The 23,695-nt window shown below is 36.1% G+C and overlaps 1 protein-coding gene across 2 annotated transcripts in view; it reads left to right on the plus strand.

Annotated features, from left to right (window-relative positions):
• Positions 1-23,695, plus strand: part of ULK2 (unc-51 like autophagy activating kinase 2) — a 43,991-nt gene that overhangs the window by 934 nt on the left and 19,362 nt on the right. Inside the window, exons 2-11 of one of the 2 annotated variants that reach the window (XM_085301304.1) lie at positions 794-886; positions 2,060-2,101; positions 13,337-13,369; positions 13,753-13,789; positions 15,839-16,012; positions 17,108-17,181; positions 18,174-18,275; positions 18,644-18,702; positions 18,984-19,066; positions 23,615-23,665. In XM_085301304.1, the coding sequence (XP_085157430.1) occupies positions 794-886; positions 2,060-2,101; positions 13,337-13,369; positions 13,753-13,789; positions 15,839-16,012; positions 17,108-17,181; positions 18,174-18,275; positions 18,644-18,702; positions 18,984-19,066; positions 23,615-23,665 (748 nt within the window). Of the gene's footprint in view, positions 1-793; positions 887-2,059; positions 2,102-13,336; positions 13,370-13,752; positions 13,790-15,838; positions 16,013-17,107; positions 17,182-18,173; positions 18,276-18,643; positions 18,703-18,983; positions 19,067-23,614; positions 23,666-23,695 lie in introns of those variants that run through there. The other variant, XM_085301305.1, reaches the window with a different exon arrangement.

Genomic DNA, 23,695 nt, shown 5'->3' on the forward strand with positions numbered 1-23,695 from the left:
GGGGTGGGGGAACCCCCCAAATAAATAAATACATACRTACATAAATAAACCAAATTATGTCCTTTAGGATTGGCTGAAGATTTCTTAAATTCGGAGGTTATCTCCTTTCCTGGCCCGCCTTGCCTCGTCGCCCCGGGTGTTGGTAGTTACATGATGGGTTTCTCCGGGCTGTGCGAGTTTATTTGGGTGCTGTGGTGTCTAAAAGGCTCTGCTTTCCGGAAAACCGCTCTGCGAATTTATCCTTTTAGAGCACGGGGAAAGTGCCCGTGGCTTGGAGGCATGCAGTGCAGGGATTTCGTTTTGTTTTGTTTTAAGAAAAATGAAAACGTTAGAAACTTTAAAKGCCAGTGGAGATGCTTCCACCTCGCAAATAAATAGACGAGCTATTTTTAAACAGATGTTTTCCTGTGCTGTTTTCAGTACAAGCATGGAAGGATGTGAGAAAGCTGAAGCTAGGAAGTCTCTGAAGAAGAGTAAAAGTACATTAATACTTCACAGGGAAATAAAAAGCAAACAGCASAGCTACTGAAGTGGTATATGTGTGATTATTTATGTTTTAATTTTTTTTTAAGGCTTTAGAGTCAATGGGAATGCTGTGTGTATGGATTTAGATAGATTTGAACTGCTGAGGGATGGAACAGAGTTCTTGATGGTGTCATGTGATCTAGGAGTAATCAGAAGCAGGCAGAGCAGGGATGATTTTGCTGCATTTCCTCTACTGCTTTACTAGCTAGGTGTTAGTGGATAAAGTTAAAATGTGCAAAACTAACAATACTTTTACTTTTATTCGCAGAAAACTGATTGGGAAGTAGCCATAAAGAGTATTAACAAAAAGAACTTGTCAAAGTCACAAATTCTGCTTGGGAAAGAAATAAAAATYTTGAAGGTATGTTAATTTGCAGTAGTTTCTAAAACTGCTTTCTTTTAAAAGGAAAAGAGACTTTTGACTTAGTTCATTCTGGGTCATGGGTAATATCACAGTAAATGCTATCCCACCTTTCGCTTCTTCATTCCGGAAGACATCCAGAACTGAAAAGACCAAGGAAAGGAGACAGATATTTTTTTCCATTCTGGAAATAGTTTCAGAACAGGTTAAAGCCATATTTTTGTAGTTTCAGTGGAAAACAGAGCCAGTTTCTGTGTCTTACCTWTTGTACACTTAGAAAACTTTGTCTTTCAGGATGTTTAATCTGGTGCCTTTCCCAAGCAATATRTGTATCAAAAGTCATAGCAGAGGCTGAAACATCAATTTTTGGWCTTTATCTTTTCTGTCCAAAGGTGGCTTGAAAACTAAAATTGGCAYGCTGAATTTGATTCCTAAAGCAGTCTTCCCATTTCTGAGTTGTGTTAATTGACTTAAAATGTGTAGCGTGGGTCTAACAAAGAAATAAAACAGAGCATCATTTRGTTCTTCTGTACTGTTTTCCACAAAATGCCTCTGTGGATGCTCTCCACTCACTGAAAATCACTCCGTTTCGTCTTATGTAATTTCTAGTGTTACTGTCTTTACATATTTTCCAACTTCTTGAGAGACATTACTATATTACATTCTAGTGTATATATTATATCCTCAGCAGAGGTACTCAGTAGAGACACTTTTRTTTTAAGCAGTTGCAAATAATCATGTGAATTGTCCTACAAGTTTTGTTTTAGTGTTGTTTGGTATTTCCATTTAATGTAAAATGGGAAGATTGACTTGAAAATAGTGATTGATTTCTCCCCTAAGCAAGAAGTTGTGAGAGACTGTAAAATTAAATTTAGTTAGTTTTTGGTACTCATTAATGGATCTTGTGCTGTAGAACTTCCTATAACAAGATGTTGAAAACAAATTTTGCAATCAAGCCTCTTATGATTTCTCTGAAGATATTGTCTCATTCCCTGTTCTTCYTATTATTGTCTAAATAGCTGAGACTTCCTTCAAATTCCATCAGATGGCAAAACAAAAAAGGGTACTATCTTTCTCTGTAAAATTTGATTCTCTTTCATTGTCACCTGACATATCAATTTAAATAATCATAATAATGGGCTATTTCCATAATACAGATACTTTGTTTTACAGGARCTTCAGCATGAGAACATTGTAGCTCTCTATGATGTCCAGGTAAATTATATCCTGATGCTTTTCTGAACATTATGCATTATATTTTCATAAATAAATTTTATGTAGGGCAAGTAGCAATTTTTAATGGCATTTTGTTGGTATAAGTGATTTGGTATTAAGAAAAAGAAATACAGTTCCTTAGCAGCAGCATAGGGATGTTCTCTCATCCTCAGCACATCATGCACTTATTTTATATTGCCTGTTCTTAATAAGCAGATGCACGGTTGCGATAGAAAGCTGTGAGGAGTCCGGTTTGCTTCCAGGCAGCAGGGGCGAATGAAAGCCTGAGAATCTCTGCAGAGGCTGTTTGTGTAGTCTGGTCCTATCTCCAGAGGAAAAGCATCAGCTGACTGGGCTGGGTGCTGTATCAGTGGCAGTACCTATTCTCCTCCTGATATAGCATTGTTTCCTTGGCCCTGTAATTTGATAGGGAAGTGGATGTTTGTGGATAACAAGTGAATATACCTGAAGGAAAACTTACTAGTAGGAGTTGATCCAAAGCAAGTGACATTAAGAAGACATCATAAATACTCCATGTAGAAAAGGAGCRGAATCTTTGAGATATCTGTAGCAAAGAAATGTATAGCTCTATGTCATCGTGAGAAAGAACTGAAGGAAGTAGAAGAATGTGGTCACACACATGTTGCTGTTACTTATCTGTGTTAAACAGAAAGGATAGACTAAARGTTGTGCAGATTGTTTGGATCTGTTAAAGTAGAAGTCAGTATTAAATTGCTTCAAGTTTTCTTCCTCTTATTATTTATTTACTTTTTATTCCTAGGATTCTGACTGATAAGGTGAAAGAGTTATTTTCCTATTAGTTATTACCTATTTAGGATAGCATATCCTACTTGGTAGGAAGTTGATTTTTTTTTTTTTAATATCCTAAGGCCTGTTAGTGTTGAGTCAAGCTAAATACAAGATGATGTAAGTTATGCAGTCATTCCTTCTGCTTGTATAAGAACTATACACTTATCTCCTGGGCTTAACTCTAATCTTAAATACAGAGTCACATTTATGGATAAAATTATTAAGATCAACCATTGAGGCACTGCATAGTTAAAACAATGTAAAAWGGACGTTTCAACATTCTTCGGCATTTTCTGTCTTTGCATGCTTGCATACTAAAAGATTTTCAGCTTATGCATAGGTGTTTAGATGGAAATCTGTTCACAGGATATACACCAAGTAGACTCAGATTTTATTGTATATAGCACTACAGGACATGTACTAACTTCTGTTGACTCTTGATRCAATTAATGGTGTTCATGTTGTAATGGGCTGTGCATCAAAACTTCCTGTTTGGATGTGTAGACTCTCCCTTCTGTGTCTTGACTTCAAAACTCTAAATTTTGAATAATATTAGCTGCTGTGAGAGGAAAGTATAACCTCTTGCGCTTCTTGAAGAGATGAAGCTTTCCTGAAGGATGCTAAATGGAAATAATGTCTCAGCATCCTAAATTTAGTATGTCCAGACATCTTAAGAGAAACTGCAGTTGCTGACTGAGAGTGTTGGTGTGTGAGTAAGCAGCTGACTTTCTGATGTATCATTTACAGTTGTTTATATGTGAGGACTACTTGTTAAGCTTTGCAGTTTAACCTGAAGGCAAYTGACTTAGTATGTTGTGTTTTGATGATTTAACATTGTACATCATTTAACTCTAAGCTTTGAAGATGCTCTTCCTCCTTTCGATTTATGTGCTGAGCATCCATTAGGGAGGAGAGGACAGGGTACTACACTTGTCTGATTTCTTTACATAAAAGTTATTTAGAAATATAACTTTTGTACATATGTTCTGCCACAGGTGAAAGTGCAGTTAGTCTCAAGACTTCTTGAGTGATTAGTCCTGTGTTCTCAGTTTGAGAAGGGGATGTTCCTGCTTGTCATTGAATGCTACGCTTAAATAAAAAGAACAGTTGCARCAAAGAGAAGGAAAAAGGTGTCTCATACCTTGGATAAATTTCAAATATGTTCRTAGCAAAGATAAAGCTTGCAGTGTGATGCTACTTGAGCAGGAGAAATTGCTTTGCAAATGTGATCTAGAGAATGTGACGCTTGCACAAATAAGCCTTTTCTTTTCTATATAGGGCTATGTTTGTGAAATACTGTACATCGTTAACTTGTATGATTACATTAATTTATAACCCAGCAAGAACGAATGCTATGCAAGACATTCATGTGTCTGGTAGTCTGGTGCACCTACTAATTTTCTTTAGGATTTCATGTTCTAACATGTACTGCCCTTTTTGTTTGCCATAGTATTGCAAACACAGATATAGTACAGTAGATAAGACTTTGGGAATTTAAGCAATTTTTAAGCTACAGAAACTATTTTTCTCCTCTCTATGCTGGAGCCATTGGAGTCTGTCACAGTAGGGAGTTCTCAGTGTGACTGGCAGTCTGTTTTATTTTTATAGTTGTGTTGGTCTGATTTTTTTTTWAATCTTAGTTTGAAATAAGAAAATGCCCGTATTTTAGATATACTGCAGACCATTTAGCTGAATAATCCCCAAACTAATTGTTGTACTAACATTTCAGAGGAAAAAGTTGGTGTGCATTGCAAGTGGCAAAACCTTGTGAAAAAAGTGTAATTGAATTGTAATGAAGAATAAATATTTTTACATCTTTTGTAGTGATAAGTGAAATTACTTGTAYTTAACAGCAGTACTTTGAGATTAAAGCTGTATGCCTACATAGCAAATTGGAAAATACCATTTAAGTTTGAGAATGGATGAGTAGTTAATGTTTTACATGTTGCAGAAGGCTTCATTTTGAGTTATTTTCATTTAAGGTAGTTTTGCATATTCCTTCTTCATACCTGTTCATTTGTTTGTCATCTTACTGCATGATCTGCGATCAGTTGYACAAGTCCATGTAATAAAAACATGTGTGCCATTAAGACTTTTAATTAAATCTAAGGAGAAAGTGTGAGCCRTGCTGCTGATAATACACGGACCTTTAAAAACCTACACTGCTGTTGCTTGAGCTCCTTATGAACACCATTTTGATGGATTACTTCTAGTATGTRTGGCCTCAACTGAGATAAATTACTAGAAATACCCATTTATCCAGAGACATCCCCAAATGAATTGGTAAGCCATTAATGTTGTATACGCATTGGTTGACACTAAAATCTCTTGGACTGATGCCAGCAGAATAATTGTCCTTGATTTCTGTAAGGAGGTTACATGCAGTGCTAGCAGGTTTGATCTGCAGTTAAGCATTTTGTGTGAGCAGAGTRTATCCTTGCTGTTTGTGCCATCTCGGAAGCGCTGCACAAAACAGGATGTGGAGAGCAGTGGTTCTAAGACTAAAGACTTTTGTGGAGACACTGAAATATGAAGTTTCCATCTGTGAGAAAGTGTTTTGCAGTAGTAGGGCTTCGAAAAATAAATATATGCAATTCACCTCTGAAGGTGAAATTAATGTTTTCATGAAGTGAAAAGTTTAAAAAAAATTAGAACATAATAGATAGCAAGACATAAGCTGTTGCGACATTACTTACCCTCTTGTGCAAGAGTTTGGTATTCTTTGATTCCAGAATAAACTCTCATAACACTAAAATGATATGGAAAGAAAATACRTATGTGCAGCTTTTGTCCTGTGGTAATACTACGGGATATCATTGATCCTGCAAAGATGATCAGAGAATCTTGGATCTCATCACATTAATTGGGGAAATGTAATCCAGTGTTTCTCAAAAGCAAAGAGTGTCTAAAACAATCTTAACAATGTGAAATGCCTTGCAATCCTTGGACAAAATACTCGGAGTATGAAGGTATCGGTAAGTCATTTGGAATGTGCTATATTTAGGCCATGAATTTACAGTTTTGTACGGTTCATGATCCCAAGTGTGTGTTGAATAGAGCTAACCTTTTCACAGTGCCTGTTTCAGCAAATAATTTAATTCAAAACCTCTTTAAAATGTCAGGTACCAGAATGAACGCCTGTAATGTATCTTGKAGAGAGATATTTTAGTAGAATGAATTAATGCCTTTACTGTATGGAGCCTGAAGTTTGCTATTTGAACAGTTGTTTAGAGATAACTAGTTTCTGGCTTGTAACTGGAGAAACAGTATCTGAACAGAAATTGTTTCTTGTCTTAACTTGTTGGTGCAGAACAGATAAAATRCCTACAGCAGCTTCTGCTGTTATTACTAACATGAATCAAGTATTCTTGTTAGATTTACCCAAAGACTCCTGCTGATSTAGTGGAGTTGCCTGTGTTTCTTGAGGTGGTTGCTTCAAGCATTCTGGCGTGTGCTCTGAGCTTGGTGTCTCACTGCTTTGATTGCCTTGATACTCTCATCGCAGCCTTTTCTGGACCATCCTCTTTTAAGTGAGGATGCCTCAGTATCTTTATTTTTTTCCTCAGCTCTTTGACTAAGGCCTCTGTATTTGTTGGTATCTGTCCTTCCTGAGTGGGAATCGTCGCATGAAAACATATTGTCGAGAAAATGTTGCTGTTCTTTTCTCCCAGAATGATAAAAATAGTTTTAAACAAACAACAAAAAAAMCCCCATCTTTTAGAAAACGTAAAGGTTTTGAAATACCACCTGGCACTTGGTGGTTACCGGAAGACCATCCACCACAAGAGTGGCCTGCTAAGAACGATACTAGAGTAGGAGTTGAAGGCTGGGGAGGGCCAGTTAGTTTGTCTGACCTATAGAAGTAAAGAGCTAGATAAAATAGTTTGTATTTCAAAACTGATTTAGAAAGTCTTCAAGTGTGTGAGTTTGCTAGATGGTGTTTACTGCGCTAAGAACAGTTTTGCCTTTCCTTTGTGTTGTGTAGCTGGCCAGTCTGTTTGACTACTTGGTCAGATTCATACCTACCATATATATTAAAGTATGGCATTTTGCATACCAGAAAGGGACTGATGCTGCTGTTGTGGTATGTTTTCCATGGCTGATTGCGCTTTTATGTGAATAATTGGCAGCATACATGGTATTTGAATCCTGCAGGCAGATGTCAACTGACATTTACCCTGAGACTTAACATTTAGTTGGAACTAACAGAATACTTAGTCCTTTCATGTTAGAAGCTGCTGCTGTGGCGCACTCAAAAGCAAAATGAGTGTCATGTAATACAATGAGAAATAACTTCAAAGAAAAGTGAGCCCTTACTTTTTCATTAAATCATTAGAACTTTTGCCAAATATAGTTAATGTTTCAGAAAATGAGGATTATACTCCTAATGAAGAAATTATAGCAAATATAGCGCAAGTTAACATTAGAAGATTAATCAGTTAATAGCAGCACACAAACTGTCTGTCTAACTCGTGCTCTTGGGACTCAGATCATAAACTGTAACTAAACAGAATTTACAAACTTGGAGCAAAAGTGTAGTAACTATTTATTTGCCACTGTATATGCTTTGGCAGCTCATTAAAAGCTGATTGCAGACTTTAACTTTTTCTAAATGAGGACTTCCTAACCAAAAAGAAATCTAGGGTATGTTTCTGCCAATTCTTTAGAGTTCTAGTAACAACTGTCAGAAGTAACCATGAATGTTTTGACTTCTTTTTCAATTAATATCTTTTAAATGGAACTGCTGTGCTGAGCCTGTGATTTGGGTTGGAACTTTGCTTCCCCTGAGACAACTACTGGAAGTCTGGGATTAAAACACAGCAAGTTTTGGCAAATATATTGCTGCTTAATCTCTTTCCAGAAGGCTTACCTGTTAACTTCCAGAATTGTAAAATTGTTTCTATTTGCCTTTGCTATCTTTCACTTCATCTTGCAGAGAAAACCTAGATTCAGAATAAGGAAGAACAAAACCATTTTTCTCTCAAGAAAACTTAGAGCAATAAACGAGACATACGTGGAAAAGCCATGTTCCATGATTATTTCAACAGAACATACATTTGTTTTGCTAGTTTGTATGTTTTTCTAGGACAAGTAGAAGTGTGGGCCAGAACAACTTCAGCTGCAATAATTTTATAAACTGTACGTAAATGTAAATTTTTGAAAGCTTTTTGCTGTTTCAAGAAACAATTTAAAATAGCTTGCTAGGTCAGCTTTATTCCTGAATGTTAGATCAGAAGTTTGTTGGTCTACTAATCTTCCTTTCTGAGCACTCTGCTCTGTTTAGCAGGTCAGCAAAGATCACTAGTCAAGAGAATGAGTATAGGAATAGTTTCTTGGCAATATTTAAATTGTGAAAAAGATGTGTACTAAAACTGATTTGCTTTCTGAATATATTCTCAAAATGGAGATTGTATTCTCAGTCAGGCTGGCCAAAAACAGTAATGCAAAGTGTGAGAAACTGAACTGATGAACTATTCCAGATGTTTTGAACTGAAGCTTGCATGAGTGGGATATTGAAAGATGTTTGGTTATGAGGGAAAATCGGTACGAAATGTGGCTGGACAGCTTGGTACCAGCATTATGCAAAACATGACTTCTGCAATACAAATTAGATATGACTTTTGACCAGATTGGGAAAATCTCCTTGTGAAACCTCTAATCTACTCTGCTGATTTAATAATTAAAAAAAAAAAAAAATCATCTGACCTGCAAAAAGGCAGTCCACTCCTTACTATGACTTTAACCAAGTAATTTGTTTGATTATTATTAGTCAAAAATACCAGTCAAGAAAAAAAACAAGTAATGCTATTTGAGGAGAACAGAGTGCAGTCTGTAATCTGTAGTTCCAACAGCAGTTAGAAATGGTATTTAATGTTGATTGTTTTTCATATTCCTAAATCATATTGTTTTGAAGAATCTCCCTTTCCAAATTGTGAATGCAAATTATGAAAGAACCAAGATAAGTTATATAATCTTGTTGTGAACAAAGTTGCATGTTGGGCTAAAAGGAAAAAAAAAAGTCTTGGTGATCTGTAAAACGTCTAGTGGATTGTAGAGCAGATATCTAGAGAAGAGACTGGAACAGATAATTTGAATGCAGTAGGTATACTGCAGGGTATTTGTACAACTGTTGCAGAAAATACGTGAATGTGACAGTCCAAATATTTACTGTAAATTATTGTAAACATTCTGTATTTTCAGTAAAAATATAACTGTGAAAGACTGTCAAATCAAGCACTTGATTTTAGATTATACAAATCTAGATTATACAAATTAGTTTCAAAATAACACTAATAATGGTTTTAAATATCAAAATTTTATAGGAACTAAATATTAAGGGATTAATTTGGAGAGATTTAGAAGTCCAGATGAAGTTTGGGAGTTTGATAAATAGTTCAGTCCTTAAGTAGTCTTAAACATAGTTTTAAATTATGCTGAGAGCATATCTAATGTAGGGTTTGTAATTTTAACTCTATTGTCAATTTGTCGACATTTCTCAGAAACTAAAGATTAAATTCATAACACTACCTACAGGTAGTAGTCAGAGCCTGCCTTCGTGGAGTGGATTGCTGGCAGAAGAAAGAGACTGGGTGAACTGTTTAAAGACAGCCTTGTTTTTGCTGAACCTCGGTGTATGCATGCACGGTCTTCCTTTGCAGGCCCTCTGACCCTGTCCACTTCTCCAGTTGTCCGGCGGGGGTGGTCAGATAACTGCAGTGCAGTCTTTACTTTGACTTCAGCAGTGATAGACTCACATGTAGTGAGATTCTGCTTTCCTACCTGGAGAGGTAAGGGCTAGTATGATAGGACAAATAATAAACTCTGTTTCTGAAGGGAAGGGTTTCATTTGAAAGGACTTTGCTTCCAAGGGAATCCAGAAAACAGTTTCTGTTAGTTCTGTGATGACTGAATGTCTGTCATGAGCTGAGCATTACATACTATCATAAGCTACTGTTTATCTGCAGTGTATATTGCGTATTTGAGCCACTAATTTTGTGGGACTTCTGTTTCTTTTATGTTTGGGTGGATATCCACTAGCTAAGCTTTCTTCTTGTCACTGGAGAAGAGACAGATTCCCTGCTTTTAGCTGTRTTATTCCTTTGCATATCATCGTCATCCTGTAAGTGAAGTGATCCTCAGTTGGCAGAATTCTCAGTTTGATAAACTGGAGTCTTAGAGTATGGATTGATGCATTGCAGTTTGAAGCAAAAGAGAAGTTAATGATAACTGCTAATAGCTTTCTATTTTCTCATTTTGTATGAGAAAATTCCTCAACAAATGTTCCAAAGATTTCAGAGCATTTTACAATGAACTGCTTTGTATGATTCCAGTTTGAGGGAATGGTGATTCCTCTTGTCAAGGTTGGAAAAAGGAATCAGGGGCTTATTTAGAGTCATAGAGCAAGTATGTCAGAGATGAGAGTGGAAGCAGGTGTACTGACTTCTTCCCTTTTTTCTAAATACAAGACTAGTTTTTGTTGGACAAAATGATGAAAAGCATTTGGAATTAGTTTAGTCAGTGCTGATAGACTATTCAGATGCTGTGATTCTAGATGTGGGTTGCTGCTTGGCATCCTTAGGTTTTCTGAAAGAAGATGAACTTTTTCTTCAGAAGACTGTCTTGCAAAAGAGCGGTGTAGAAAGAAAAAAAGGTTTGTCATTACACATTYTGAGTAATCTACAGGGGAAGTAGTTACTTGTCTTCTTCTACTTTAATGTATTGACTTTCTGATAAAAATGCACCTAGGTTTTGAGGCATTTGTAAGATTGCAATTTACGTTCACTTTGGCTGCAGCTATTCCAGAAACACTGAAAAATTGAGACTTCCCAAATGTGATCTACTGCTGCTTTAATATTCTGTACTGGTTGGAGTTAGCTCTTCATTCCCAGCAGACTTGGCTAATGTTCCTAGAAATTTACTTTCTTTGAAACTGATTTCAAAATGTAAACAAGTCTGTAATACGCTTGATGTTCTGAGCTGGAAAAAAACCTCAAGTGCCTTTCTGGAACACAGATGAGAGCAGCTAAAGTAAATGCTTCCAGAAAGTGAAGTGGCCTAGTRCAATTAACCTTAAAACATCCAGTTCATCTCAAACGGTGTTTATTCTTGCTGTAGTGTATGCATTAGGTATCTTCTTAATAAAGATCTCTTAAATAGCAGTAATGCTTGACAGTACCTTAGAATTTACTGCTCAAAGCCCTTGTAAACTTTATTTTTTAAATTCCTGTTCATCATTTGAACTTCACTTTTTCATTAAGAGTTTCCCCTTCARGCTTTTTTCATGAAGCCATTTTGCTCTGACTCTCCTCCTCATGTTTTTCTTAYGCTTTTGTTGAATTTTGCCAGACAAAACTGGTTTGACTTAGTGTTGATGTTTATTTAAATATATATTCTTGCTAACTTGGAAGCTTCAGTGAATATCTGTATCTATGATGTGTTGGTAGAGTTCTGCTCGTATTAGTTATGATATCCATGCACTCTGTGTTGTAGCTGATGTTCAGGGAAGTTGGTTTCCCTACTTTGGACCTKTGGTGAGCATCTGCTGAAGGCATCAGAGTCCCACAATTCACCTTTGCATCCAGCTCTGGGCTTATAGTCAAAGTACAGGAGTGTTTTTATTTGTTAGCTCTTGTGGAGTTTGTTTGCTTGTTTTGTTTTTAGTTTCCTAGCTGATACTGACCTGTCTGTGGACCATTGAAAATGATCTCTGTTGTGGTAGTTCTTGCTGGTGTGCTCAAAGTGAACATGTGCTAAGATTTTAAAGGAACACTGAGAAAGATGGTTAAGTTCACAGCTTTTGTTTTGCCCTGCAATGTCTCTTGACTTTTTTGGCAGGAGTCTGCAGAATATAGTTGGACTGACTAAAGTCTGCTTCCAAATGTGATACATGCCTGACCTTGTCTGGTATGCCTTCTCACTCTCTTCAAGTATCTTAAAAACATGTTTTCCCACAAACTCTCAAACAACCGGTGCTTAAGTTCAGTTTAAAGTGAAAACTGCATCAGTGTACCGTTTAACTAAAACATCGTCCTATGTAGTATCTGTTTGCCTGTTTCTCCCTCTAGTTTTCTTTGTGTTCTTTGCTTTCTTTCTTACCCACTCAGTTTAGAGAGGGGAAATGATTTTAGGTTGTCTGAAATCTCTGAGCACCTTCAGCTTTATAGGCACAGCAGAAAAATTTTATGCAAGAGATTTTGTAGAAAACTTGATGTTGATTATTGGTGTATTTATAGGCAGACTTCTTTCTTTCCTGACACAAAACAAATGCTTATAAAAAGATGAATATTGTTGTAACAGTCCGGTTTAAGCACAGAAGTTTTCACTGCATTTTATGAAGTGTGTAGAAAATTTACAACTAGAATTATAGCTAACATGTCTTTCAGTAACTCTTACTCAGTTATAAGAGGAAATGTAAGTTGCAAATAGGTCAAAAGAGGTCGGTGCATGAGAAAATYTTAATAGAACTGCTGTATTAAATTATATCTTTGCTGTAAGGTATTAAGTCCATGATAGGGACGGGTTTCTGCCAGTGACTCATTGAGACAGATAATTTAAAAAAATATGCAAGAATGTTAAAATAAGTATCCTGCAAAATAGGGCATTGGGGGATCCAAAGTTTATTTCAGACATGTAACAAACTGCTCTGTGATTTCTGATTGACCTGCAGTTTTTCACATGGCAGAACCAAAGCTGTTTTGCCAAGAAGCAAGGAACATAATCATAGAATCAGTAAGGTTGGCAGGGACCTCTGGAGACCATCTAGTCCAACCTCCCTGCTCAGCAGGGTCACCTAGAGCACGTTAGCCAGGGTTGCATCCAGGCCTGAATATCTCCAGAGAAGGAAACTCCACAACCTCTCTGGGCAACCTGGTCCAGTGCTCCGTCACTCTCACAGGGAAGAAATTCCTCTGCACATTCATTTTGGAATTCCTGCTGTAGGGAACTGGTTTTCATAGCTGAATTTGTCTTGCATTTAATTTTGAATTGTATCCAGTGTATTTATGACTAAATATTACTATCCCATTACTGACTCATTTCAGTGATCTGTGGGAGCAAAGGTATGCTGATTAGTAGAGGCTCTTAATATAGAGGTTATATTAGTAGAGAGATTAGTCTGAGGCAATTGAAAGCTGAGGGAGCAAAATACGCCAGAAGCTGATACTATTTACTGTATGATGCCCTTTGAAGGGATAACTTCAATGATCAGAATTTTGTCTGGTAATATTTTTTATGTATTTATTAATGCCTCTTTAAAATGTGCAATTTTTAATTATAGGAACTTAGTATTTGCTACCATCAGAATAGTGCCTTTAATGTAAGGTCTGTCAGTTGATTGAAAACTGTGTGTTACACTTGGTTAATGCAAGTATTCCAGGCTCTGTCTTGTCATATTCATAAATGGGACTTGTTCTCCTTCTCTTTTAGGAAATGCCTAATTCTGTCTTTTTGGTAATGGAGGTATGTGTCAATGTATATTTCTCTCTGGCTGATTTTAAAAGGTGATTTTTGGACAAATATCTTAAGAAAAGATTATCTTAAAGTATGCAGCAGGTCAAGGTTCTTTTGTGGCTAAAATAAGTAATTCTGAAAACTGGATCATTGATTTCATATGCAGTACTAAATTCATCAGTATTTTTTTAGTGAATTATTCAGTGTAGTTTTTTTTGAAACTGAAAGTATAAATGAAATGTTACACCTTGAATTAATCATAAATATTTGACAAAACAGTATTAAGACAAATAACTAGAAAGGATCTTCAAATTTTAATTAAAAATTACAAAGTTAAAATTCTCATGTATTTCAGTGCTTGTGTTTTGAGTAAAAACTTTTTTTCTTAACAGTACTGCAATGGTGGGGATTTGGCAGATTACTTACAAGGTAATTGATTACTATATATCCCTGTTAGGAAGCTGTTGCATCACATGTTTATAGTCTGTAGTTATGTAATCCATCAGTATTTTTCTGAGATCTTGCTTGCGCTTTGAAAGCTTTTATTTTCCTATGTGTGGAATGGCTATAATTCTATAATGTTTTTTCACCCATTGTGATCTTAGAGTACCCTCTTTATAAGATTCATTGAATTCATTAATCAGTTCTACATTAKCTGCTTTATAAGAACAGTTTTGAACAAATGCTAGGGACACTGTGTTCACATAAAGTAAGGTTGTTTCCCATTATACAGAGATGTGCGGGTATGTAGTGGAACTGGAACTATCCTTCTTCCTTTTCTTCCTTCCCAAAGGCATAATTTGGAAARAAAGTACGCTCTTGTATGTCAAAACTTTCTGGGCATATTCCAGTTAATTTTCAGGATATTTGATCACATTTTGTGATGCCTCTTTGRTCTTAGCACTAGGAAGGCTGGGTAGACAACTGCTTCAAAATACCAAAGCTCCARTTGTAAATGGCAGAATTACACATTGCAGGTTTTAGGTTGTATCACATCCCTTGCTTTGAGCATACATCAWTTTTTTTGCTGGTTGCTCTGCTTTCTTTTAGGGGGAAAAAAAAGCCCATTTCTTTTGAAGAGCTGCACTGCTGTCACTTGTCTCTCTTGTATAGCCTTTCCAGTGGTTTTCTTCAAACTAATGGGGAAAAGTCTTGTACAGGGACAGACCACTATTTAGTGTTGTATCCTGTCTCTAGTCAGGATTCAGCGGTCATCAGCGGAGTGCTGTTTGCATTTTATGTATGACTCCAGGAACTTGAAAAACAAATTTTTATACTGCAAGAAGAAATAAGATTTTGCATTTGTTTAAAAATAATTCTAAGTTATTTTACATATCGCTTTGTAATTAAAAATAAACCCCACAAATGAAGCATAAAAGTGAATAAAATAATGTGTAGGCAGAAGATGTTTTTTGTCACTGCTTCTTGACTGTAATGTTCCCTTATTTGTGTATAAGAGAAAACAGTTATATACCAGAAGTAGCATAGTGAAAAAGTTGTTTAGTTCCTGTATTTAAAATCATAGTTTTGGATGCTGTTCCCTGTCTCCTGATTATATCTGCTTTCTTTTCCAAGATGTGACCTTAAAAATATATCGAATTACTTATATTATGGGGCTTTGTACTAAGAGGAGTTTTGGGCTCAATAGAGATTTCACCTTTTAGCATGGCTCTACCCAAAGTGAAGGCAGAAGTTACAGAATCATGGCAAGTTGATTCTTCTTAAAATTTTGAGCAGATTATTTTAATCTTCCTATTTTTCTGGTGAACATTTTTATTTTTCTCTTTGCCTTTATGTCTACAGTATGTTGAATGAATCTTTTTGTGAACAGCTATTGTTATGGTAACCGTGTATATTAAAAGCTTAATTCACCTCCCATTAAAATCTTGGAAAGACTCATATGGTGTAATCCAGCACCTGTGTTTAGTACTTTTTCAGACTGCAGAATCGAGCTAATATATTCTGAAGAGACTTTCAAAAATACATTCTGAAAGGAAAAACTACAATGTATTTTATCATGGATGAAATCTGTGATCAGAGTGGTTATTCGCATCCACATAACTTTTTTAAAGAAAAAACAGATTTGAAGTTTCAGGTTGTAACATGATCATACATACTGTTAATACTATAAATTGTGGAGTTTTATTTTCATGACTTCTGTGGCTCTTTGCCTTCTTAGAGGACTTAAAATTATATGGTAATCGGGAAGTTTTACAATAATTATGCTACTGAATTGAATGAACTATTGTAAAAACAGATTATTTAGAGTACTGAAACTAGGGTAAAACTATGGAGATAAATATACAATTAGAGTATACATTTATAGAAAAATATGGGAAACAGCATTGTTTTGAATAGATCTCACTATAATTTGATTATCTTCGTTGTTTTCGCTGTTGATTACTGTGAAATGTATTGCTTTTTGCCTAAAGATAATATTTATTTTCTCATCTGTGCTAATGTATATATTCCTTTCAGCTAAAGGAACTCTTAGTGAAGATACCATCCGAGTGTTCCTTCAGCAGATTGCAGCAGCTATGCGTATTCTGCACAGTAAAGGAATCATTCATAGAGATCTTAAACCACAGAACATTTTGTTGTCTTACGCAAGTCGTAGGAAGTCAAGTGTCAGTGGCATACGCATCAAAATAGGTAAATATGCTTTTCACATCTAAAGGTAAATCATCACTATTGGTTGTTTCAGTACTCAAAAGTAGTTAAAGCATAGAGGATGTAGTAGCTATGGAGTTGATTCTGTGTATTAAACTGATGCAAATCAGACAGTAAGACCAGAAGAATGAGCTTTATGCTGCAATGCAGTTTTTCAGTATAAAGAAACTTGAGTCATAAAGATCTTTTTGATTAAATCTGCAGGAATAAAAACCCTATCAAGCTGATCTTTCTAATATTTTAATTGGATCTAAATCTGTAATTTTTGAGACTTTGTCCTTCAGCCCATTTCAAAAAAGTATGCATGAGATGTCAGTCAGTTCCAGATGACCCCCACCCCCATGGGTTTCTTGAAAGGTTTAGAAATGTAGGGTATGACCTATTTTGGGGAGAAGGAGATTTGGCATTGTAACTGGGAAGAGATATCAGCTGTTCAGAATACTACCAAGCTTCTCCTCTTAAACTTCAGGAATTTTGATCTCTCATTGCTCTGTCTGTTAAGTGCCYGTTGAAAAAGACCTAATTTTTAACAGGTTCTTTGTGTGCTTGTGCAAGATTTGAGGTCTATTTCAACAAAATCACTCCATCTTTTGGAGTGATTCCTCCATGGTCTATATGAGACAAAACTTCCTCTTTTACTTTCCTTACCTGATAGTTTCAGATCCTATTGCCTGTGTGAAAATTCAGGCATCTGAAAACTTCATTTCTTAAACTTTTACCTGGTGTGATTTAACTGAAGCAGATTATATTCATCACTCTTAATGAACCATTTATATTTAGCCACTGGCTGTAATCCTTTCCTGCTGACGCCAGACAGCATACTCTGCAGCTGGAGAGCTGGCTGAGTGGCAGCTTGTACAAATTAWGCCACTGCTGTTTCTTGGCTTGCTGTTTGGAAGATGATGCATTCTTTCAGTGTATAACACAGRTTTTGCTATTCCATAAAGTTAGCTATATATTATACTTTTTTTCTCTCTGGCTAGCAGTTATATCAGATTTCAATAAAAGATCATTTCTAGACTGTAAAAAGTAGAAAATTATCTTTCTTGTCATTGACAAATGTGTTTCTTTATATAGCTGACTTTGGTTTTGCTCGTTATCTGCATAGCAACATGATGGCTGCAACTCTATGTGGTTCCCCTATGTATATGGTAAGTAACATTATTTTTCAGATTATGTTGCTTATCTAAAGCATTCTTTTACCAGAATGAAATAATTTACTGTTTGCAGAGGGCAAATGCCTGTTGTTGCTTCAGAAGTATTAGGAGTGGCATGCAGTTCACGTTTCCGAATTTTCACTAGCATCTATTGACTTGTTCTTTGGAGATCACAATTGTTAAAATGGAAAAGAATGAGAGAGAAATTGAATGTTCCTTAGCACTATAGGGAAGAAAAATCATAGCAAAATAGGTGATACATTTCAGGATCGATTTTTTTGGCTCATAAAGTAGTTAATTACCCTATACAAGCTTCTTTTTATTTTCTTTTTTTTTCTCTGAAATAGGCTTTGTCCTTTTTCCATTTTCTAGAGAAGTAGAAGATGATGGAATACAAGCTAGAAGATCCTTTATACTAGAAAATGACTTRATGTTTCCATTCCAGTTATTTAATGTATTCTCTCACACATGGGTGGTTTTTTGTTTGTGTTTTTTAAACAATTTAGAGTTAATCACTTTTAATTTTTTGAGCTGTTTGGCACTGCCACTRACCTGCTGTATGGTCATAGGAAAATCATTTCACTTTCCTTTGTCTTGGTGTTCCCACCTGTAAAATGGTGATAATGGTGTTGCTTGTGAAGTGCTTGGTTATTTGCCCACAAATTGGACTGCATTAATCAAGTAACACCTACCTATTATTTCCATACATGCAAATTGTTAGTCTGTTTCTTTAGAACATCAACATTTCCAGGCTATGTTTCTAAAACATAGCTTTCATTTTAGATAATATAATACAATTGTTGCCTTTCAATTTGTATAATGATGCAGACTAAAATGTTACTTTTACCTTAAAATATTTACTCTTTTCAACAAATTGGTCTCTTAATACTGCTCTGAAATTGGTGTGACAGACAAACTGTGTAATTTGTACTTCTATGGCTTTGGGTTTTTTTGTTTTACCTTCTGAGATTCTTCTGTAATTTCAGGCCCCTGAAGTGATTATGTCTCAACACTACGATGCTAAAGCAGACCTGTGGAGCATAGGAACTGTGATTTATCAGTGTCTTGTTGGAAAACCACCTTTTCAGGTAATGCTTTATTTTGCCTTTGCTCTTTCTATTGCTATTTATATTGTCATGGAAAATTCTTTCAGCATTTCCTTCTAGTGATGAAARCAGAAGTAAGGAGTGATGCCCCAAATGTAGTGTCAGTGCTTCAAAGGCCAGGTGGCTTGAGGATAMCAAAGCAGAGGTTGTTCAGAATTAAGTCTTTGTTAGATCAGTGTGTTTATTCCTGAGCAAATGTATAAGGATATTCAGAACKGAAGTCACTGCTGTGCTTGAATTTTTCTCCTTCATGCCCTTCTSCAAAAACCTCCTGTTTGTGTGTGCATAGATAAGAAAGCTATTTTCTGCCTTAAACTGAGCTTTAGTTAATGTTCATTTTTATTTGACAGGCCAATAGTCCTCAAGACTTGAGAATGTTTTATGAAAAGAACAGGAATTTGATTCCTAGGTATGTCACAATGACCTTTCCTTCATTTATGTTTGTTAACACTTCTTTTCATCTTTGGGAGTGCCYGGGATTGATAAAAATTCTTGATGTCACTTACTTGACAGGGAAGATTACAATATCTGTGGCTCATGTTGCATTTTGCCTTTGTTGTACCTTGCTGAGTTGAAAGTGTCTTAAGGCTGTTGAGTGTGTGTAGTGAAGACTTGGGGACATGACAGAATGTTGACTTCCTGGGTAGTTAATAGAAATGTAATTTATGTTTTGCTTCCTTCTGTGTGCAGTATTCCTAGGGAAACATCAGCTTATCTGGCTGACCTGCTGTTGGGTTTGCTTCAAAGAAACCAAAAAGATAGGATGGACTTTGGTATGTAACTTTCGTTTTGCTCTCTTGATTTTCGTTGTTATGCAGCCAGAATAACTGTCTTGACTTTGTCTTCAGCCAATTACACAAAGTGAAATCTTTCTTTTCTTTCCTGTTGTCATRAAGGAGATAGAGTAGCCAAAAAAACCCTATTAGGTAACCGCAGTCAGTCAGTAAGTGGTATATGTAAAGTATACTTTGATTGTGGTTGAGTTGTGAAATGTAGATGGGTTCACTTCTTCCAAGTGCTTTTTTCCTTCYCCAGTGTTAGTTCATGGAGAAAGGTGGTGGTAACTGAATGTTATGGAGACAGGATAACTCATTTTTAAATTTTCTGCTTCCTTCTGTGTTCTATTCAAGTCCAAAAGCAGTTGATGTGGAACACCTACTCCTTGACACAAGATTGTAAAGTTCAAATGCCCCACATACAATTCGTAGTTTCCAAGAAACAACATTTTTGTAATCATTGTGTGCTTGTAAGCATTTGGAAAGTTAATGACTAGAAACACAAGAAACAGTAGTGACATTACAGGATCATAYGCTATAGCATTTCTCTTCTAGTATCTGCATGTCTGTAACCATTGGGGAATGTCTTCAACTAAAACCTTGCTCTGCCAAGCTGAAGTTTTATCTCTCCCCAGCAGATGTATGGTAGCAATTTCCACAAGGACTGAGGAAAAGGGCTTTTTCTCTCTGGTTATTTTCCAGTGGATGCAACTGTCTTCATCATATTATTTCATGTCACGGTCTTTTTTGTTATGTTAAATGCTCTTTTGGCTTCCAACTGCCTGAAAAAATTTCTGATTTTCATGTCATTTGGGTTGCAGAAATGTAATAAAAAATAATGGAAGAACCCTACTTTAGGAAGCTGCTTTAAATTGTTTACTCCTTGTTATCTTCTCATGAAGACTACAAATATCTTAAGTGTTTAATGGCACAGATTGCTTGTGTCTAATTTGACCTGGAAGCTATATGTGTATGTACAGGAAAGCAATGAGGAATAGATGTAACATCAAAATTGTCCATACTTGCCAAAGTGAGTTCCTCCTATTGTGCTTAGAAATTGCTAGCTTTAAAGACTTCTGTATTTTAGTGAAATATTTCCACTATTTTTTAAGCCAAAAAGCAATGAAACAACAGTTGTATCTTGATAATTGTGTGAGTTCTAAATTTTTTTTTTTAAAAAAAATAAAGCATCTGATTTTGATGGCTGTGGAAAATGCTTTTTGCTTTCAGGAAGAGGTATGGCACCTGAAAAACAGAATTCTTTGGTTGCTTTGAATGAATGTTTCCTCCCTAGTTTGTAAAGAGATTGCTGGAGGGAAAGAACCCTATCTCTGGGTCACTTTAATGCTATGTAATTTGCTGATTCTGTGATGTGGACATTTGGCTACCTCACTTAAAAGCGGAAATGAGGCAGACGTATTTCACACAGGCCAGTGGAAACTGGCCAAACCAGCCAAACTGTTGGCTTGTTTTTTTGCCATTCCTGGCACAGGTGTATTTTAATACAGAAAACAAGCAGTGAGGGACTCCTTAAAGTATGATAGATTAGCTGGGATGTGTGTTTTCCCCATCTTTATTAGACTTTGAAAACAACACATGGAAGAGTCTCTCTCCTTAGGATCTGACCTGGGAGATTAACATATTTCTCAAGAAAACTATGGTCAGTTTAACTTTTTTAGGCCACAGTTTTGGAGGTACTTCTCAGTCAACCTCTGAAACAGGAGTAAGGTTTAAATCTGAGTCTTTGGAAAACACACATGGCTTCACATCCATCACAAATGAGAGTATCCCCCAAGTGTACACTTTACATTTCCTGTGTGTAACTCCAGAGGAAACTTACCCTGCAACTTGGTCAGCATCTTTACTGTGCCTTGACTAAAGTTAGCATGCTATTCGATTACTGCAATCCCTGCTTAGGGGGCTGCGTTTTGATTAGTTGGGATGCTAAGCCTAGTGCATGCTAGGCTGGCAGTCCCTTAACCAAAGTGGAGTTGTTTGGCTCCAGTTTACTGCTGTTTGGCTTTTCCTCTTTCGCTGGAGATCTTTGATTGCAGAACATTATATTCTATCCTCTTCAGATTACAAGGCTGTCAAATTGGTACCATTGACTCATTCAGAATGGCTAGAACCATTTCCTCTTCAAAATCAGTCAGGAGTAGAGTTTAGGTTTGTGTGTGCTTTGTACTGACTGGATTGTCTGTTACTTCAGTTTTGAAGAGAGTTTTTGTTGCTGTTGTTTTTGTTAGCTGTTCCTACTAAAGTATTTTTTTTAACGTAAATCAAGGCAGCATTTTCTTAATATGATAACTGAAAAGTTAAGTCTTGGTCACTTCTTTCTACTTGCATCTATATGACGTTATTTGTGGTGGGTGCTTGAATTACTACCCTGTTGGTTGTTGTGATTTTATCATGGCTCCCGAGAAATGTTAATTTTGAACTTTTAGCTAATTAAAGTTAATTTAGCTAAAGTTAACTTTCTATCAATAACAATGCATTTTATRTTGAGGTTTGTTTTAGCAACAAGATAGGTGAATCTATCATGATAATCTATGGAATGGGATGAAAGAGCTTAAACTGTGRAGTCTCTTCAGGCTCTTTTTGTAGAAAAGGCCTAGCTTTTCCTTACCACAATCTACAAGCTCTTAGATGCTGAGATCCTAGGATGAGTCACAATAAAAATTGAGACATCTCAGTTTGGTTTCTGCTTGTGAAACTGGAACATTGCTATTTAGTTATACGTGCAARCTGCGATTTGATGTGGTACTGAAATACGCAAATGGTTATCACATATGGTTCTTGTGTGTTTGTGGTAAGAAAACTAAGTTTTCATATTTGTTAGGTTGTAGAAAGAAGAAGATTCAGAGGCTTTTTGCTTCTTCACTTAAGACTTTCCAGATTACTTTTTTTTTTTCCTTCTCAATTTCTACTATGTTTTGCTCAAGAAATGGCAAACAAATTTTAGGGGAATAATTTGAAATTTAAAATATTAGTAGCAGCATAATTCAAGGTATTGCTCTTCTGAGAATTAGGCATGGATTTCTTTGTGTGGACATGACTGAAATAAACTGGTTTAGTTGCCCTTCTTGGAAACTTTAGCTGCCCTTCAGATCCAGAAGAAACTGAAGATATTTGGGTGAAATTTCCTATATGACAGTGACAGTATTCAGTTGTTGATTTGTAAATTTGTGTGTGTAGAAGAATTGATATATCACAAATGCAGACTTTGAGTAATCGCTTTCACCTTGCTCTTTGCGTATGCTGATCCTTAAGTTTCTTCAAACAGGGGAAACTTACTGTATCCTTTACAGTAGTGGAGGACTGTGTGCTTAGAAAGAAAAATACAAAGCAGACTGGTAGTGATGAAAGTCATGTTTCCCTTGGCCGAGCCACTGAAGGGCCTCAAAGGGGCTGCTCTGGAATGTGCTTAGCAAAGGGAGTGAAAGGGAGAGTGTATAACTGAGCACAGTTGCTTGTTGTTAAAGTAAAAATAGCACTGGAAATCTTGCTGATCTTGTAGCAATATAAAGTAGAACAGCAGGTGTTGTACGAAAGCTCGAGAACACCTGATCCTCCTATTAAAGTTAATCATTATACAGTTTGTGCATTACAGCTAGCTTCTCTTCCTTATCAGGTCATTGAAGAAAGTGTTGAAGGAAGAGAGACTGCAGGCCTCTGCTTCATTTTTTTTCTTGTTATTTGCTTAGGTCCAATGAACAGTATTGTTTTTCCTCAACTGCTAGAACATTATAGTTCACAAAGCTCTGCAGCTAGCTTCCACCATCCCTCAATTTTCCCTAGTTAGCTGAARGTCTCTTCTTGCAGAATGAAATCCGCCATACAAACTGTTAGCCAGCTGGATGCACTAAGTCAATTAAGTGCATCTCCGTGTACCCAATTACAAACAAAAGAAATGCTTCCGTTGTTGAAACAGTAACAAGTTAACTGAACAAGCTGTTAAAGAAAATTTATGTAATTCTGCCCTAAACTGTGAAGCATCTGCCCGGGCAATGTTTTGCTGTTGGGAAGAAGGAAGGAGAATTGCTGCTGCTCTGTTTTGATCTTTGGCCACCTAAGGAGCAGCATTAACCAATTCAAAAATAAGTTAACATCAGTCCTTGGGGGAAAATACTGGCACTGTCGAAGTGGAAATATTTAGTGTTTGAAGTAAAAGATACTCATTATTTTGAAAAACAAAGTAGAACTGAACTAAGCCATATTGAATATAGAGAACCTAATTTTATGATGACTAGAAGAAGGCTTCTACTGTACATGATCCTTAAACMCAGTCATAAGATGTCCTTTAATAATCCAATTTGGTTTACCTTGCTGGCTCTTGCTTTGAAGTTATTCAGTTGATTGCGTTTCCTTTCYAAATGCTGTTGCAACATGTAACATAAAGAAAGGTTTTAGTCTTTTAAGTCCTTCACCTTCTGGCAATGAAATACTGATTCAGGAAAAGCAATGATTTATCATCTGCAATATAGGCTTCAAGTTCCATGTCGTCTGTACGTTAACTCATGTTAGTTATTGTTTCTTGTTCTACAGAAGCATTTTTCAACCACCCTTTCCTGGATCAGGTTTCAACAGTCAAAAAGTGTAAGTAGTTTTGTTTTTTCACTTGCTTAT

The sequence above is a fragment of the Rhea americana genome, unplaced genomic scaffold (assembly GCF_003343005.1).
Source record: "Rhea americana isolate MKP2758 unplaced genomic scaffold, rheAme1 scaffold_175, whole genome shotgun sequence".
Classification (NCBI taxonomy): domain Eukaryota; kingdom Metazoa; phylum Chordata; class Aves; order Rheiformes; family Rheidae; genus Rhea; species Rhea americana.